Here is a 15,798-nt window from a genome sequence, read left to right as displayed (position 1 = left end):
CTAAATAGTGGCTGTTCATAAACTACATTAGATTATTTCTCTGCTTTTAGATCTACATAAGTGAAGCTGGGTGTGGTGGCTCATGCCTGTAATCCCAGCACTTTGGGAGGTCAAGGCAGGAGGATCACTTGAGGTCAGCAGGTCAGGAGTTGGCCACCCTGGCCAACATGGCAAAACCCCCTCTCTACTAAAAATACAAAAATTAGCCAGGTGTGGTGGCGCACACTTGTAGTTCCAGCAACTCAGGAGGCTGAGACATGAGAATCACTCTAACCCAGGAGGCAGAGGTTACAGTGAGCAGAGATTGTGCCACTGCACTCCAGCCTGGGCAACACTGCAAGACTCTGTCTCAAAAAAAAAAATTATGTAAATGATATCATACTACGTGTGTGTGTATCCTTTGGTAACTTTTTCTCTACTCAACTATGTGCTTTTGAAATGTATCTTTGTTGATGCATGTAGATCTAGATTTCTTTTAGCTACTACATAATACTCATTCTATAAATTAACCAGTTTATCATTCCCCTACTGATGCACAATTAGATATTTCTCCTTTGTTTCTATTACAATGGAGTTAATAGTTTCTATAGTTAATAGTTTCTATAGGATGTGTACCTGTAAGTGAATATAATAGGATATGACATCTTCAACATTACTAGGCATTGCCAAATTTCTATCAAAAGTAGATGTACTAAATTTACACTGTCATCAACAAAGTATAAGAATTCCAAATTCCATGTCTTATCAGACTTTTTGATTTTTGCCAAATCTAATGGGTATATTGATAATATTTATATCTTAAAGACAGGAATCCGAATTTGCTTTGAAGCAAATGTGTTAAGTCTGTACGGTAGATACTAGTCTAAGTAAGTCCATCGATCTTCCATAATTCTTTAGTAGATAGAAGAGTACAAAGAGAAATACAAATATTTGTTAAACTGTTCCAATTTATTTATTTCTATCTTGCTGGTTTCATTTAATGTACTAATAAATTCATTACAATTCTTCTACAGATCTTTAATGTGCACATCTGTCCCTAACTACGTGAATATATCTGTAAAATGGACTTGATCATTGCCAATTGTCCTTCTTACTCATCTTTCAGTGACTCAAAGTTTATTCTACCACATTACTTTATCATTTTCTGATGCCTGCTTTTTATAGATGAAATCAGATATCACTGAAGGAGTTGATATTCCAAAGAAACCTAGATTGGAGAAACCGGAAACACAGTCATCTCCCATTACTGTCCAAAGTAGCAAGGATTTACCTATGGCTGACCTTTCCAGTTTTGAGGAGACCAGTGCTGATGATTTTGCCATGGAGATGGGATTGGCCTGCGTTGTTTGTAGGTAAGTTGTAACTTGCCACAGATTCTTTTGTTACTTTATAAAGAACACATGACCCTTTCCACTCCTCAACCCCCAAAATCAGAACAATTGTTGTGCATTTTCTATTTTGTTTTTATTATTTGGCACTGGGGTGGAGATAAGTAGGTAACTGCCCATATAACAATTTAACATATTGAAAATTGCCAACTATTTTGTGTTTCCCAACTATGGCTTTTAAATCTGTCATGTTGTAACATTTTCTGCATTTTTGGGTTCCAGAGGGAAAGTGATTATTATATTTTGATATATATGCCTTTGATAATCTAAGTCTATGATGATTGCTTTTTGTGCTGTTGAAATTTATACTTTTTTATACACATGTGACTTCATTCTATTAAGATGATCAGACATTTATTGAGCACCCTTTGTGTACAGTAATGTGCTAAGGACTGTGGATAATTAGGTCCAGTTCTCACCTTTAGGTAACTCATATTAATGAAGAACAACAACAACATATAGCTAACTAATATAAGGGAATTTAATGGAGATACAAAATGTTATGAGGCTGTTGGAAGACTAATCAGAGTCTACTACCCTCTGAGAGAAAGACAAAAATTATGATGAGAAATGATGAGAAAATAGCCAAATTTAATCAAGGCATTCTATATATTTATTAATGGTTGACCATAAGCTTTAAAAGCTTATGCTTTTGTGCATGCCAAGTGTTGGGGTTTGTTATTTGCTCTTTGGGTTTCTGGGATTTTTTTTCTTTTTAATAAACCAAACTTTACCAGAACAACCCTGAAATAACTTTTTTTTTTTTTTTTTTTTTTTTTTTTGAGACAGAGTCTTACTCTGTCACCAAGGCTGGAGTGCAGTGGCATGATCTTGGCTCACTGCAGCCTCCATCTCCTAAGTTCAAGCGATTCTCCTGCCTCAGCCTCCTGAGTAGTGAGGATTATAGGTGTGTACCACCACGCCCAGCTGATTTTTGTATTTTTAGTAGAGACAGGGTTTCATCATGTTGGCCAGGCTGGTCTTGAACTCCTGACCTCAAATGATCCGCCTGCCTTGGCCTCCCAAAGTGCTGGGATTACAGGCATGAGCCAGCACACCTGGCCCCTGAAATAACTTTAAATTATGGCATTTAAAAAAGTAGTGTAATATTTAATGGTATGTTTTCTTAGGCAAATGATGGTGGCATCTGGCAATCAATTAGTAGAATGTCAGGAGTGCCATAATCTCTACCACCGAGATTGCCATAAACCCCAGGTGACAGACAAGGAAGCGAATGACCCTCGCCTGGTGTGGTATTGTGCCCGATGTACCAGACAAATGAAAAGAATGGTAGGAATCATATTTTTCTTTATTTTAAACAGTCTGTCAATGTTTTTGTTGGTATGTGCTTTCAAAACAAAGATTTGAATATTTAAGATATTGAAAAAATAAATAATATAAGCTGATTATTTAAATATTTATATGTATATGTGATTAATATTTCTATGGCTAAAGACCAGACCATGTTATGTGCATTTTTCTCTGTTTAGTTTTATCTAATTCTAATATAGATAAAACAAGATTGGTGACTCACAAATTATGAATATTCCTTACTAGTCTGTCAGTGTATTTACAAACATTTTAAAATACCATGCAGCACTGAGAAGTGGTGAGATACAAAGCCCCACTCTTTGTTGAGGTCTGGTAAGGAAATACAGAAAATTTCTGAGTGAGCTTAAACCACCGCATGGATAAGATGTATACAGAGGTGATATTTATATGTGCATATCTGTCTTTCCAGCAGCATTTCTCTGTTGCTTAGTCTTTCCTTCTCATTGTCCTCAAGTGACCATTACCTCATTCTTCCTATGTACTTTCTCTTTTTACTGTTCACTAACATACCTACCTTTAATATCATAGTGAAATATCTTTTCATTTGTTATATTGGATAGTTTTCTAACTTTTATTCACTTATAAAATAGATACATGATAAATGAATTTCATAATTTTTCTTTTAAAGAAAACAAGAAATTGCCATAATGTCTTATTCTCCACCTCTCCCTCCCACTTCCATCTCTCTTCCCCTGCCTTAAATTAGTGATTCTCAATTGCAGAGTTCTCATGTCTGTTAATCAAATGAATTTCTACATAAATTTGTCTAACCAATATATCTTTTAAAGGTCAGAAGTACTTAGTTAAAAGTAAAAATTCGGGATACCCATTTTACTTTTTAATCAGTTAAATCAGAAATAGGAAGTGTTTTTATTTATTCCTATGAAATAAAAAGTAGTAAATGAAAAGTGTGTATATCAATAGTGTGTATATTTCTTACTTGTAACAGGAAATTTCTGTGACAAGTTACAATCTATTCTACTCAGTTTGATTTTTATTTAATTTATTATTTAAACTGGCCCTCCAGGATCTCAAGTGAAATTATTACAGATGAGCAATGCATTCCAGAGCATTGATAAGAAACCACTAAGAATTGGAAATTGTCAAAAGAAACAAATTGTGACAATAATCTGTCTTTCTTTAGTATGTACTCAACTGTTTCATTATTATTATCACTTTAGCTCCCTTAATATCTAAAGTAAGCACTGTTCTTCACCCAAGTTTTTTCTCCTCCATTTTTTTCTGATTTATTTCATGTCAGATCTATGTTTATGGTTCTAACCCTCTTCCTGGATGAGCTTCTATAGCTAACTAGATAGTCTTTAGATACTTTAAGGTCAATATATTTAAAAGTAAAAGTTGTTCTATTATCCGTTTTTTTTTTTCTGCAATTGCCTGAATTAGAAAACATCTTTGATGCCTCTTTTAATTCCATATCCCGTTGTTTACCAGATTTGCTAATTCTACCTCTTATATGTCTCTGAAATCTATTCATTTCTCTTTTATTACCCTGTTCCACAAGTCCATTACTTGGCTATTGCAATAGCCACTTAAGAAATCTCCTTGCTTCCTATCAATCCACTTTGCTTACTATCATTAGAATTCTTCTAAAATATTTACCTGCTTATATAGGCCCAGTGGCTCTCAATTACTTATATAATGAGGTTATACTCATTAGGATGCATATATGGACCTTCTCTTTTTGACCCGACTCTACCTTACAGCCCTCTTACTGCTTCAGCATACACATTCATACACTCTAGCCACTCTGACACAGACTAAGTGTGTCATTCCCTGAATATGTGGAGAACTTTCATGTTCCCTTATGTTCTGCTTCTCAGCTTCTTCTTTTCATCTGGGATACTGTTTATTCTTTTATCTACTTTGCAAATCATATCTAATTTATCAGTAAGAGCATGTAATTCATTGGCATAGCACTTAAGCAGAGCTCAAGACTGGACACATTCTACATTCTGTTGTTCTTAAGTTAAATAAAATGAAGTAAATGTAATTTTTTTCTTTTTCTGAGACAGAGTCTCACTCTGTTTTCTAGGCTGGAGTGCAGTAGCGTGACCATGGCTCACTGCAGCCTCGACCTCCCAGGCTCAAGCAATCCTCCCACCTCAGCCTCCCAAGTAGCTGGGACTACAAGCATGTGTCACCAGGCCTAGCTAATTTTTTATTATTTTTTGTAGAGATGGAGTCTTGCTATGTTGCCAGGGCTGGTCTCGAACTCCTGACCTCAAGTGATCCTCCTGCCTTGGCCTCCCAAAGTGCTGGGTTTATCGGCATGAGCCACCATGCCAGGCTAAATGCAGATTAGTACCAGAAATCAACAGTGAATCTGGTCTGTGTGTCCAGAAGTCAAAGTACTAAATGGGGAGTCATGGCTAATATTATAACATGACTAGAATACACCAAGAGCAAATGTGGGAAAATACCAAAAGACATGATCTGAAGTGAGCCTAAAGATGAGAATCCAGGAAATATAAGGTTTAATGAGATAATTTTGGAACAGTGGGGATTCTAAATCCAGTCATTCTGACTATAATTGCTTTGAGTGAGATTCTCATATGTGCATTGGTTATTGTTCCAAGGTATCTCAAAGATATTATAAGTAGCACCTGATATCCCCTTTCTCCTCACACAGATTCCTCAAACTGGGGCAAGTTCTGCAGTACACATTATTGTAGGAAGACCTAGTTAAGAATGTTGTGATCGTGTATGGCAGGGTCCAAGGTTATTCTTCAGTTCTATAGTTTTCTCTCTACCCAGTAGTGGAGTTTTTCCCCAGCTTCAGGTGAGAGACTCATATCACTTATTGCAGTGGTTCTCAATCTAAGGTAGTAACACATTCCTATTTTGCAGCATTTGGAAATACGTGGGTTTTTTAGTACTGCTATTCTGGCAGTTAGTGCCTTAGTGGAGAATTTTATACATTTTGCAATGTTTGAAGCAGTCATCCAATGAAAATTTTAGTACCTTTGTTGAACAAAACTGAATCAGTAATTATATCCTAGTTCCCTAAACTAGTATTACCAGTAAAGGACAAAGGGTTGTGGGTATTTCTTACTCAGTTTCTAAGATGGCTGGATAAAACAGGGAAGGCAGAAGATTGAACCATGATCTCACAGGCAGAAGTACTTCCTGGGGCTTCATCATAATTAGTCTTTATCTGTTAAAACACACAAGTTAGGTGGGTCCTCAGAGTCTAACCTCAGGAGTGCTAGATGTGGGTGGAAGGCAGTGTTAAGATTGAAAACCATGGTTTTGGGGCCACATGTTTCTGTTTTACTGTGAGGGATGCATTCTCGTAACATGGTTTTGCAATGAAGGATAAGATGGCTCTCCTTTCCTGCTAGTACCAGTAATCAACAGTGAATTACTTCAAACATTCTTAATATTCTTGACCTAATTGTTGCTTTATAAGTGATGTTGAAGGTAGGTGTACTTTGATGTGGAAGGTATGTAGTATAAAAAGTGATACGAATTGAGATTTAAGGACCCAAACTATATAGTATGGCAAACAATAGCCCACGATTACACACGAAGGCCCAAACAAGAACAAAATAGGCCAAATTCTGGCTTCCAGAAATGGTGACAAATTGTTAATAAATTCCCTGGTATAGTACTGTATGGGCTTACGAAGATTATCAAAGACTATGGAATGGCTGGCGGAAAGCATCTTTCCCCGTTCAGTATGCATGGATTTTTCTGGATTCAGTTTGATTATCCTTTGTAAATAATAATGATGAATAAACAGTAACTTTTTGTTAGCACTCAACATTTTCCAGACACTATGCTAAACTCTTACATAATCATAATTCATGCTCATAACCCACCTTTGAAACAAATGCTATTACCATTTTACAGATCAAGAGAATGAGGCTTTTAGAGATTCACATATTTTGCCTGAGGTAATGTACCTAGAAAAATAGTTGCTAATTTTTTTCTGTTGTTGTTTTTTTGAGATGGAGTTTCGTTCTTGTTGCCCAGGCTGGAGGGCAGTGGTGCGATCTCAGCTCACTGCAACCGCCACCTAATGGGTTCAAACAATTCTCCTGCCTCAACCTCCCGAGTAGCTGGGATTATAGGCACCCGCCACCATGCCCAGCTAATTTCTGTATTTTTAGTAGAGATGGGGTTTCACCATGTGGGCCAGGCTGTTCTCAAACTTCTGACCTCAAGTGAACCACCCGCCCCAGCCTCCCAAAGTGCTGGGATTACAGGCGTGAGCCACTGCGCCCAGCCAGTTGCTGGGTTTTAATCCTAACTGTGTTTGACTCCGAAAATTACTCTTAAACGTGGCACATAACCATTTATAAACAGTTATAATTATCTACCTAGAAAACACTAAAAAATAAACTCAAAAATGATTAGAGTTTATAGGAAAATTTAGTCAAGTACCTAGTTATAAAATAAAGGAAAAAATCAATTATTGGTCAAAATAAAACTGAAGATGCTTATAAAGTAATAGTGGGTGAAAATTCTTTCATAACAGAAATTTGTATTTATTAGCTTTCTCTAAAGATTTAGCGTGCCTAGTTTTGCAATGTGGAAAAACCTCAAAAAGTTTCATCATTTATCAATAGTTTTTTTTCTCCCTGTTCTGTATTTAAAACCGTATAAATGATCTGAGCTGTGTTTTAATTTGCCTTCAGCAACTGGAGAGTCGACTTATGCCTAGACCCCAAGAAGAAAACTCCTATGTATTTGACAAACCCCAATGAGAAATAAATGTACTTCATCATGAGTAAAGCTAACGGTTACATATAGTTTGTGATTTTGCTCTTTAAAAAACAATTTTATCTTGTTAAAATGGTATTTAACTAACCCTATTCTGTATTATTTCTAAAGCTTAATATTATCTTTACTGTTTAGAAACTAATACAATCTGTAAAACCATTAATATGATAATAATAATTTGTCAAAGAGCATATATATTCATTATCATCACAATATTTTTTAAAATGTTCAACTGTATTTCATTTCAATGATGAGTCCTGTGAGAGATTATTATCTTTCTGTATATTCAGTGAAGATTTTGTATCTGATTTAATCCACTGGTTTTTGCAGGCTCAAAAAACTCAGAAACCACCACAGAAACCAGCCCCCGCAGTTGTTTCTGTAACTCCAGCTGTCAAAGATCCACTGGTTAAGAAACCAGAAACTAAACTGAAACAAGAGACAACTTTTCTAGCATTTAAGAGAACAGAAGTCAAGGTATAGTAGATTCTATTTTTATCTAAGATTATATCTTAAAGTTTAGTTGACTAAACAATAGTTGCTTGATAAAAAATTTAATGAGAAACTTTATATACTAAATGGCTATATTTTAGAAATTAAGACTTTACTACTATTACTATTAGGTAGAAAGGGAACATTTATATCATTAATTAATCTCTAACTCTGTTGTTTTTCTTTTTATCACAAATAGGAACAGTCTATGATCATTCCAAAATGACATCCTTTACCATTCTCATCTGGTTAGATACTTACCTTCAATCAGAAATCTGGTTTAAATTCAGGCAAGGCGCCATGACTCACACCGATAGTCCCAGAACTTTGGGAGGCCAAGGTGGGTGGCTCACCTGAGGTCAGGAGTTCGAGACCAGCCTGGCCAACATGGTGAAACCCCATCTTTACTAAAAATACAAAAATTAGCCAGGTGTGGTGATGGGCACCTGTAATTCCCAGGCACGGTGGCGGGTGCCTGTGATCAGCTACTTGGGAGGCTGAGGCAGGAGAATCGCTTGAACCCCAGAGGCGAAGGTTGCAGTGAGCTGAGATAGCACCATTGCACTCCAGCCTGGGCGACAAGAGTGAAACTCCGACTCAAAAAAAGAAAAAGAAATCTGGTTTAAATTCAAAATACCTCTGCCCTCAGTAGCAACAATTTTGCTCCCCACACTACTTGAGCAGATTGGCCTTGTAATATTTTTTTCTCCCTTCTTATTGGCTGTTGAAGGAGTTTTCTTGCTTTGTCTTGTTTTGTTTCTTTATAATAAACTTTCGATGTTATCTACCTCTTATACAAAGGGACCACATTGTCTAGTGAGGGTATCACCTTTCTCATTTCTAAGTTTGCATCCTTGAAATCATACTACATTATTTCTTAATATCTTGGCCTTTTTATATCATGGAAAAAAATAATTTTCTAATCTAATTTTGTAACAAAAAGAATACTTTTATTGAGGTACACATTCCAATATCAAGCATAGCACTAAATATGGAAGAAAAAAATATTTTAAAAAAATTAGCCTCAAATTCTCAGATTGACCTGAGAAAACTCTAAAGTTATTGCCTTATCTAAGTGACTATAAGTAGTAAGCTTAATACCCTTGATGTGATGAAAAAGAATATGAATATGAAGTACTTTTAAAAACTTATTGATAATTATATTTGGAGATTATTTTTCATTTTAATTTGCCAGGGAGGATTTGCTATCCAAGGCATATCCATTATTGATTTGTCATATAGGAACTTGGTGAATTGGAATAGAAGTAAAAATAACCAGTTTATTGAAAGTAATTAGAGTTGCTATATTCTGCATATAATCACTTTTTAGTAGATTTTTAGACTAATCTGTTACTAAATAAACTAAATAAACTAAAGTTTATTTTTAGAAAATTCAACATGAAATCATTTTGTGGCAAACAAATTAAAGACTTTGCTGTCATATTTGTTTTGATTAAGAAGTTTTGTGTTTCTTTAATAAAAAATTCACTTTTTATAAAAGTGAATAAATTTATACTATAAAAAAATTGTTCCCATTCACATATAAAAAGCAAATGTCTTTTCTAACTTGCCCATCTAGCAAATGGGCAAGAAAATATTTATAGTTAAAAACTTGAGAAATTTGTTTTCTACACTGAAATAGTAAGAAATCACTTGGTCTCCATTGTTTGTGTTATATTACTTCTATGTGTCCTGATAGTATTATAAACCATCGGTCATCCTGTTGAAAAGCAATACTAAACAACAGCAAGCCATTAAAATGAAATGCCAGACACATAGAACATGCTTTCTTGCTTGTACTTCCTAAGTGTTGGTCTTTTAATTACTAAAGATGGGTTTTCTTTTGTGAAGTTTTTTGAAAGATCATTTAACCATATGGCAGACAGTTTTATGTTTAATAGCAAGAAAAGGAAAAAAAAATTAGGTCTTTCATAACTGAAAAGTAAAGGTTTACTTCTTGACTAACTTTTTCTCTCATTGCTGGTATATATTCCTCTAGGAATAAATGGTTTATGTAGTTTTTCTTCTCTGGATAACTTCATAAGATAGTTAATATGTTACTGTAAGAAAACATCCTATCAATTTTCAGAGTATGTGGACAAATATCTGGATTCCTTCTCTTATAAAACAAGGATCTCAGAACTCTATTTTTGTTACTTTTCACATTGATTAAAAATGTATGCATGCAGACAATATTGAAGGCTACCTTGATTTCAAGAGCTGAAAATGTTTTATCAACTATTTCAGAGTAAAGTTCTAAATTATAACTGGATATATTTTAGGTATAATAACTACCATTTTTTAAGTAGGATGTTATTTTGTAAAATTTTATCTTTTACCTATATGTGAACGTAATGCTTTTGTGAATCTTCTTAAGAGTATAAAGGTAGAAAAGGTGTTAATAAGAAATTCAATTCAAAATTAATTTGAACTACGTACATTTGTGCCTAATGTGAAAGTGAAAAAATATATTCTTGTGTGAACAAGAGCAATATGTATTTATATAGTGGCATTGGTATCATTGTGAGCTTCTGATTAGCCAGGGATGTTAATCAGAGAAGTTGAAGTGTTATACCCTTATGAAATATATCAGAGAGTGAGATCAGTCCTACCCAAAATGTCACTGTGCAGCCTAATGAGGCAATTGATAAAATCCTTATTAAAGGAGTAGGAGACTCTTGTATGATAGTTTAACCGGAATCATGGGCAAATTGTGAAACTAAAATCATGAGACCTTTATAATACATCATAAAAGTTGTACACTTCCAAGTAATTAACTTTGCATATATTTTTTACTCCTGTAACTGTTGCTCAAAATTTAGGAGAACATTTTTTTTAATGGGTTTAGAATCTATACAGCTGTCTTCTTTCTCTCACACAGTCACTCAGTAAATAAACATTGGCTGAATCTCTTCATCTTGGATATGTTCTCCTGAATATTCTGGGTATGGGCATTTTTGCTATTAAGAGTGAATTAAATTTTTGAAATGATCCCTAGTTATTTGGAGCAAAGTCTAAAAGAATTAGATGTTTAACTAAGCTAGATAATACTTTGTTGGGTAAAAAGTATGTTAAAGCACTAAATCTGGTTTTCAGATATAGCTTAGAATTGAATCTAAAAGCAATTCTCAAAAAGGAATTTCATATATTTTCTTTTGGAATCATTAGAACAAGAATATGGTATCAAAAATTTTCTGCTTTGCAAATGATAATACCCACTAGATACAGATAAGTTTTGTTCTGTGTGGTTTTTCAGATCAGCTTCATAAGAACCTAATTTGGTAGTGTAATTTAAATTTCCCAATTCATAACTTAGATATAAAAAGTCTAATGACTTTTTATATATTCAAGGATGTTTATGTAGGTATTGATTATACTTGGCTCTAATGTAATATTTACCTTATTTTTTTAGACATCCACAGTTATTTCAGGAAATTCTTCTAGTGCCAGCGTTTCCTCATCAGTAACTAGTGGCTTAACTGGATGGGCAGCTTTTGCAGCCAAAACTTCCTCTGCTGGTCCCTCAACAGCAAAATTGAGTTCAACAACACAAAACAATACTGGGAAACCTGCTACTTCATCAGCTAACCAGAAACCTGTGGGTTTGACTGGTCTGGCAACATCATCCAAAGGTGGAATAGGTTCCAAAATAGGTTCCAATAACAGCACTACACCCACTGTACCTTTAAAACCACCTCCACCTCTAACCTTGGGTAAAACTGGTCTTAGTCGCTCAGTTAGTTGTGACAATGTCAGCAAAGTAGGTCTTCCTAGTCCAAGTAGTTTAGTTCCAGGAAGCAGCAGCCAACTAAGTGGGAATGGAAATAGTGGAACACCAGGACCTAGTGGAAGTACTGCTAGCAAAACTACTTCAGAATCCAGCAGCTCTCCCTCAGCATCCCTTAAAGGTCCAACTTCACAAGAATCACAGCTCAATGCTATGAAGCGATTACAGATGGTCAAGAAGAAAGCCGCCCAAAAGAAACTCAAGAAGTAATGTGGCCAAGTAGGTTTTTATATCATATTAGCCTAAAGATGAAAGGCTTATTATTAAGATATAATCTGTAATATACTGTAATTTAATAAAAGTCTTCATAATCAAATTTCTATTGTTTCTTACCTTAAAATGCTAAAAATTATATAACAAAACTTGGAAACTTTTATTTTAAATCAGTCTTCACCACTTTTATTTTAATGATTTCCATAGTGTGTGAAAACAATGATTAGAATGACTGGTTCTTGATGAGATCTTCAGAAGATTGAAAGCATCAGTGAATTTAAGGAAAAAGAAATAGTTCGTCTTCTAGCAAAGTCCCAAGAGTTGATCCTGATGAGTGAGGTGCCTTATGTGGCGGCAGGGATGACCCAACATAGTTTTCTATTTTTCTCCCCGTATTCTGGGTGTTCATTTTCTGTGCTAGCCCCATTTCAACTGACCCTCCCTCTCCCTCCCAATTATTTCATCTTTTTCAAAATTATTTTTTCATTATTGATTTCTCACATCAATGGATTTTCCTAATTGATTTATCATACCTCATATTGTATCTTTACCTTTTTTATCACCTCATTTCAGTTATTTAAGGATATATCTTTTTCCAATAAATTGTGAACTCTCTTGGTGTTTAATACAATATTTTTTCTCACATTGCTCACTTTTCCTACATTGCCAATGTACTATATGCACATGGTATGTAATAAATGTTGAATTTTGATTCATCCTGGTTATGCACATTCCTGATAAGTTTTGAAGAAAAATATCATTTCCCAAGGGTCTTTGCAGATGAAAATGTATGACTTGTTCACACACTGATGGCTTCTTCCTATACCATGAAAGAAAAGGCTGTCTTACTTAGTGCTCAAAATGTTATAGCATTTTACCTAATTTTAGCTAACTTTATATACAATAAGCTCCTATATAATGATTAATTCTTGAGATTATTTTGCACATTGTTAACCCATTTATGCCAGAGGTTGCAAATTTTTTGGTGAAAAATCAGACCTGGTGATGACCTTGAACAGTAGGATATAAATAACTCCTACAAGCTGAGCATTGCAATAATGGAACACTAGGCATAAGTGGGTTAAGTCGGAAAATGTGGAAGGTCTGAGTTGTTGTCTTACTTGCAAGCTAACAAATTAACCAGCAATTGTTGTACATGCATATTCTAAGAGAAGATAGGAAGCCCTCTGCATCAGAGAAACAGTTTATTATTCACAGCAAGAAAACTGGATATCCAACAAATTCACACATTCACAAGACTATGAACAGCCTGTTCCATCAAACTTGATGTGTGCTACTAAATCTTCACTCTACAAATCTCTAATCTAAAACTGTCTTCCTTAATCCCTAGGTTTTTCTAACATCATTATTCTAAAGTATATTGATAGGTGATCTCTGTAAACACAAAGCTTTTAAAATTAAGCTTGGTCATTTTTTTTAAAGGAAAGATTATTATTTTAAACTGCTCTGTTAAATAATGGTGCTAAATTATTTGTAGTAAATTAGAATCCAGGGTTGAGATAATCCATTATCTCAATCATGATCTCAATAGGCAGTAAATGTCTGTTTACCCCATATGTAAATAATGAATTATCTCAATCCTACAGAGACTTTTGCTTTGAGGAACAGATTTATTTTGATAAAACGTCAATTTGACATAAACCCCAATTTCCCTTTGGGGTCAAAGAAACCAAAAAATACATGTCCATAATTGTTTATAGTTCAAAACCAGTTTGGACTAAACAAAATTACCTGACATAAAAACTCAGCTCAGCAACTATAACAGTTAATGTAACCTCCATACCTACAAAAAATGAAAGCAGTAATGTTTATTACAGTTCACACATTGGCACTTGAAATGAAAACATTTATCCCATCACAGAAAATACGTGCTACATTGAGTTGAGAAGAGAAGCAATTATTTTAATTTCTGTTGTACCTCAGAGGAGACTTTAGGAGGTAATTTATCTTTCACTGAGTATGGCTCTTTGTATAGATAATGTGTGCATACATATATTTAGGTTATGTACATATGTATAAGTACACATATCTAATACAATATTTAGCTCAGTTTGGTATTTTATAGAGGTATATTTGGTAGTAGAGTTTAAATTGTCTCAAGGAGCTTTTAGACCTTGATTTTTTTCATATCATAAAATGAGCTACGAGACCCTTTAACTGAGCAGTAATGAAAGTAGCCAGTTTTATATAAATAGCATTTTTTATTTTATGATCATTTAGTTTGTTATGTGCAGATGTTTTCCCCACTAGAATTTAAGTGGTATGAAGGGAGGGATCTTGTTTGTCTTGCACGGCATTGTATTCCCACTAACTCAATAAATACTTACTGGTTCAATGAATGAATGGACAGATAAGCAAGTGTGCTAACAAGTAAGCTTTTAGGATTGTACATTTTAATCCCATTAGTAGATATGTGGTGACTATCATTTTTCTCTTTTGTATATCATGTTTTTGTAAGATTATATAACTATAGATTTTAGTGACTTAAGGAAAAGAAAAGGGAAAACACTAAAAGAAAAGGCCTTAAAGTCAGAATACCTGGTTTTAAATCCCAGTCCCTCCATGTGAGGTCCTCAATTTCCTCCTTTATAAAACACAGATGATAATGAGATGTCCTTCAAGTCTACAGTGGATCTGAAGGGAGGGCTATTATTTTCTGTGAGACCAAGAAGAATGTAACTGACATGGCCATGAATCCGCACAAAACAGAATGCACTGTGTTTACATGGGGACATTGCACAGTCACAAAGAGAAATTACACTAAAAGGCTTCAGAGAGGTAATTATAAAGTTTTGGTGGCAACCAATGTGGTTCCTCGTGGTTTGGACATTCCTGTAGTTGACCTGGTGATTCAAAGTTCTCCTCCTCAGGATATTGAGTCCTATATCCATCTCTCTGGATGCTTGGGTAAAGCTGGGCAGAAGGGTTTGTATATGTTTTTATCAACCAAGAGAAAAAGGTCAACTAAGACATGTGGAACAAAAAAAACACGAATTACTTTTAAATGTGTAGATGTTCCTTCTACAATGGATTTAGTTAAATTTAAAAGCACGGATGCCATAAAGTCTCTGGCTTCCATTTCTTATGCTGCTGTTGATTTTTTTCCAACCATCAGCTCAGATACTGATAGAAGAGAAAGGGGCTATAGATGCATTGGCTGCAGCTTTAGCCCACATTTCTGGTGTATCAAGCTTTGAACCATGATCTTTAATCAACTCTGATAAGGGGTTTGTGACCATGACTCTGGAAAGCCTAGAGGAAATACAGGATGTCAGCTGTGCTTGGAAAGAACTTAGAAAGCTGAATAGTAATGCAGTGTCTCAGATTACCAGAGTGTGCCTCCTGAAAGGAAATATGGGTGTTTGCTTTGATATTCCTCCAATTGAGTCAAAGGTTACAGGCAGAGTGGCATGACTCCGGCTGGATACTCTCAGTGCCAGCTAAATTACCTGAAATTAAAGAATATTATGATGGAAACGTCTTCTAATTCCAGACAGAGGAGTGGCTGGTCGGGCCAGTCAGGTGGTTGATCTAGCGGTTGGTCAGGTAGTCGACAAGGCAGTCGCTCAGGAAGTCGACAAGATGGTAGAAGACGAAGTGGAATAGAAATAGATCAAGAAGTGGGGGCCACAAACGGAGTTTTGACTGAGTATTTGATAGTTAATTTACCAGTGTGAGCTTGCCTATTTCTACCTAATCATGTACATTATGGATCAAAAATTAGGTTATCGTTGTTGAGGTATGTGTCTGCTATTTGCAAAGAAGCTGATCGTATTTTTTTAAAAAAGCATTTCACAAGAATGGTTGTAAACAAATCTA

The 15,798-nt window shown here is 34.9% G+C and overlaps 1 protein-coding gene and 1 pseudogene across 2 annotated transcripts in view; both read left to right on the top strand.

Annotated features, from left to right (window-relative positions):
* Nucleotides 1-12,674, top strand: part of INTS12 (integrator complex subunit 12) — a 26,816-nt gene extending 14,142 nt beyond the window's left edge. For both annotated transcript variants that reach the window (XM_054484507.2, XM_063663957.1), the window contains exons 4-7: nt 1,165-1,352; nt 2,519-2,678; nt 7,797-7,943; nt 11,371-12,674. In XM_054484507.2, the coding sequence (XP_054340482.1) occupies nt 1,165-1,352; nt 2,519-2,678; nt 7,797-7,943; nt 11,371-11,955 (1,080 nt within the window). In that variant the 3' untranslated portion in view covers nt 11,956-12,674. The remainder of the gene's footprint in view (nt 1-1,164; nt 1,353-2,518; nt 2,679-7,796; nt 7,944-11,370) is intronic.
* LOC129034579 (ATP-dependent RNA helicase DDX50-like) lies at nt 11,955-15,798 on the top strand (annotated as a pseudogene).

Source organism: Pongo pygmaeus, chromosome 3 (assembly GCF_028885625.2).
Source record: "Pongo pygmaeus isolate AG05252 chromosome 3, NHGRI_mPonPyg2-v2.0_pri, whole genome shotgun sequence".
Lineage (NCBI taxonomy): Eukaryota > Metazoa > Chordata > Mammalia > Primates > Hominidae > Pongo > Pongo pygmaeus.
The sequence above is the reverse complement of the archived record's forward strand: the minus strand, read 5'-3'. Positions and strand labels throughout refer to the sequence as shown.